General features: G+C 66.0%; 1 protein-coding gene across 1 annotated transcript in view; it reads right to left on the reverse strand.

Moving 5' to 3' along the window:
• VPS51 (VPS51 subunit of GARP complex) overlaps nt 1-359 on the reverse strand; it is a gene marked incomplete at its 5' end in the record, with an annotated part of 5,031 nt that overhangs the window by 3,151 nt on the left and 1,521 nt on the right. Inside the window, 2 exons of the mRNA XM_005426561.2 lie at nt 6-100; nt 238-358. Of these exons, the coding sequence (XP_005426618.1) occupies nt 6-100; nt 238-358 (216 nt within the window). The remainder of the gene's footprint in view (nt 1-5; nt 101-237; nt 359) is intronic.

Raw genomic sequence — 359 nt, forward strand, 5'->3', positions numbered from 1 at the left:
CTGGCTCAGGAACTCCTCGCTCAGCTCCTCGGCCGGCTCCTCCAGCTGCAGCAGCATCTCCACACACTCTGTGAGTTCCTTGGGGTCCAGCGTCTCCTCCCTGGTGGCCGGGAGGGTTAACAGCGGCATGGCAGAAAACAGGGAATAAGCAACAGGAGTCATCAGCAGGCTCTGGAGTGAGCAACCCCAAACCTGCATTTCCCAGCGCTGCCATCAGCAGGCTCTGGGTGAACGCACCGGAGGCGCGTGCGGAGGCGCTGGGCCAGCTCGGCCATGATGGCGTGGCTCTCGTCCTCGATGGCGCGGAAGGAGGGCAGGTGCCGGTAGTGGCGCAGCACGGCGCGGGCGCGGGCGTGGCA

Source organism: Geospiza fortis, unplaced genomic scaffold, assembly GCF_000277835.1.
Source record: "Geospiza fortis unplaced genomic scaffold, GeoFor_1.0 scaffold450, whole genome shotgun sequence".
NCBI lineage: Eukaryota > Metazoa > Chordata > Aves > Passeriformes > Thraupidae > Geospiza > Geospiza fortis.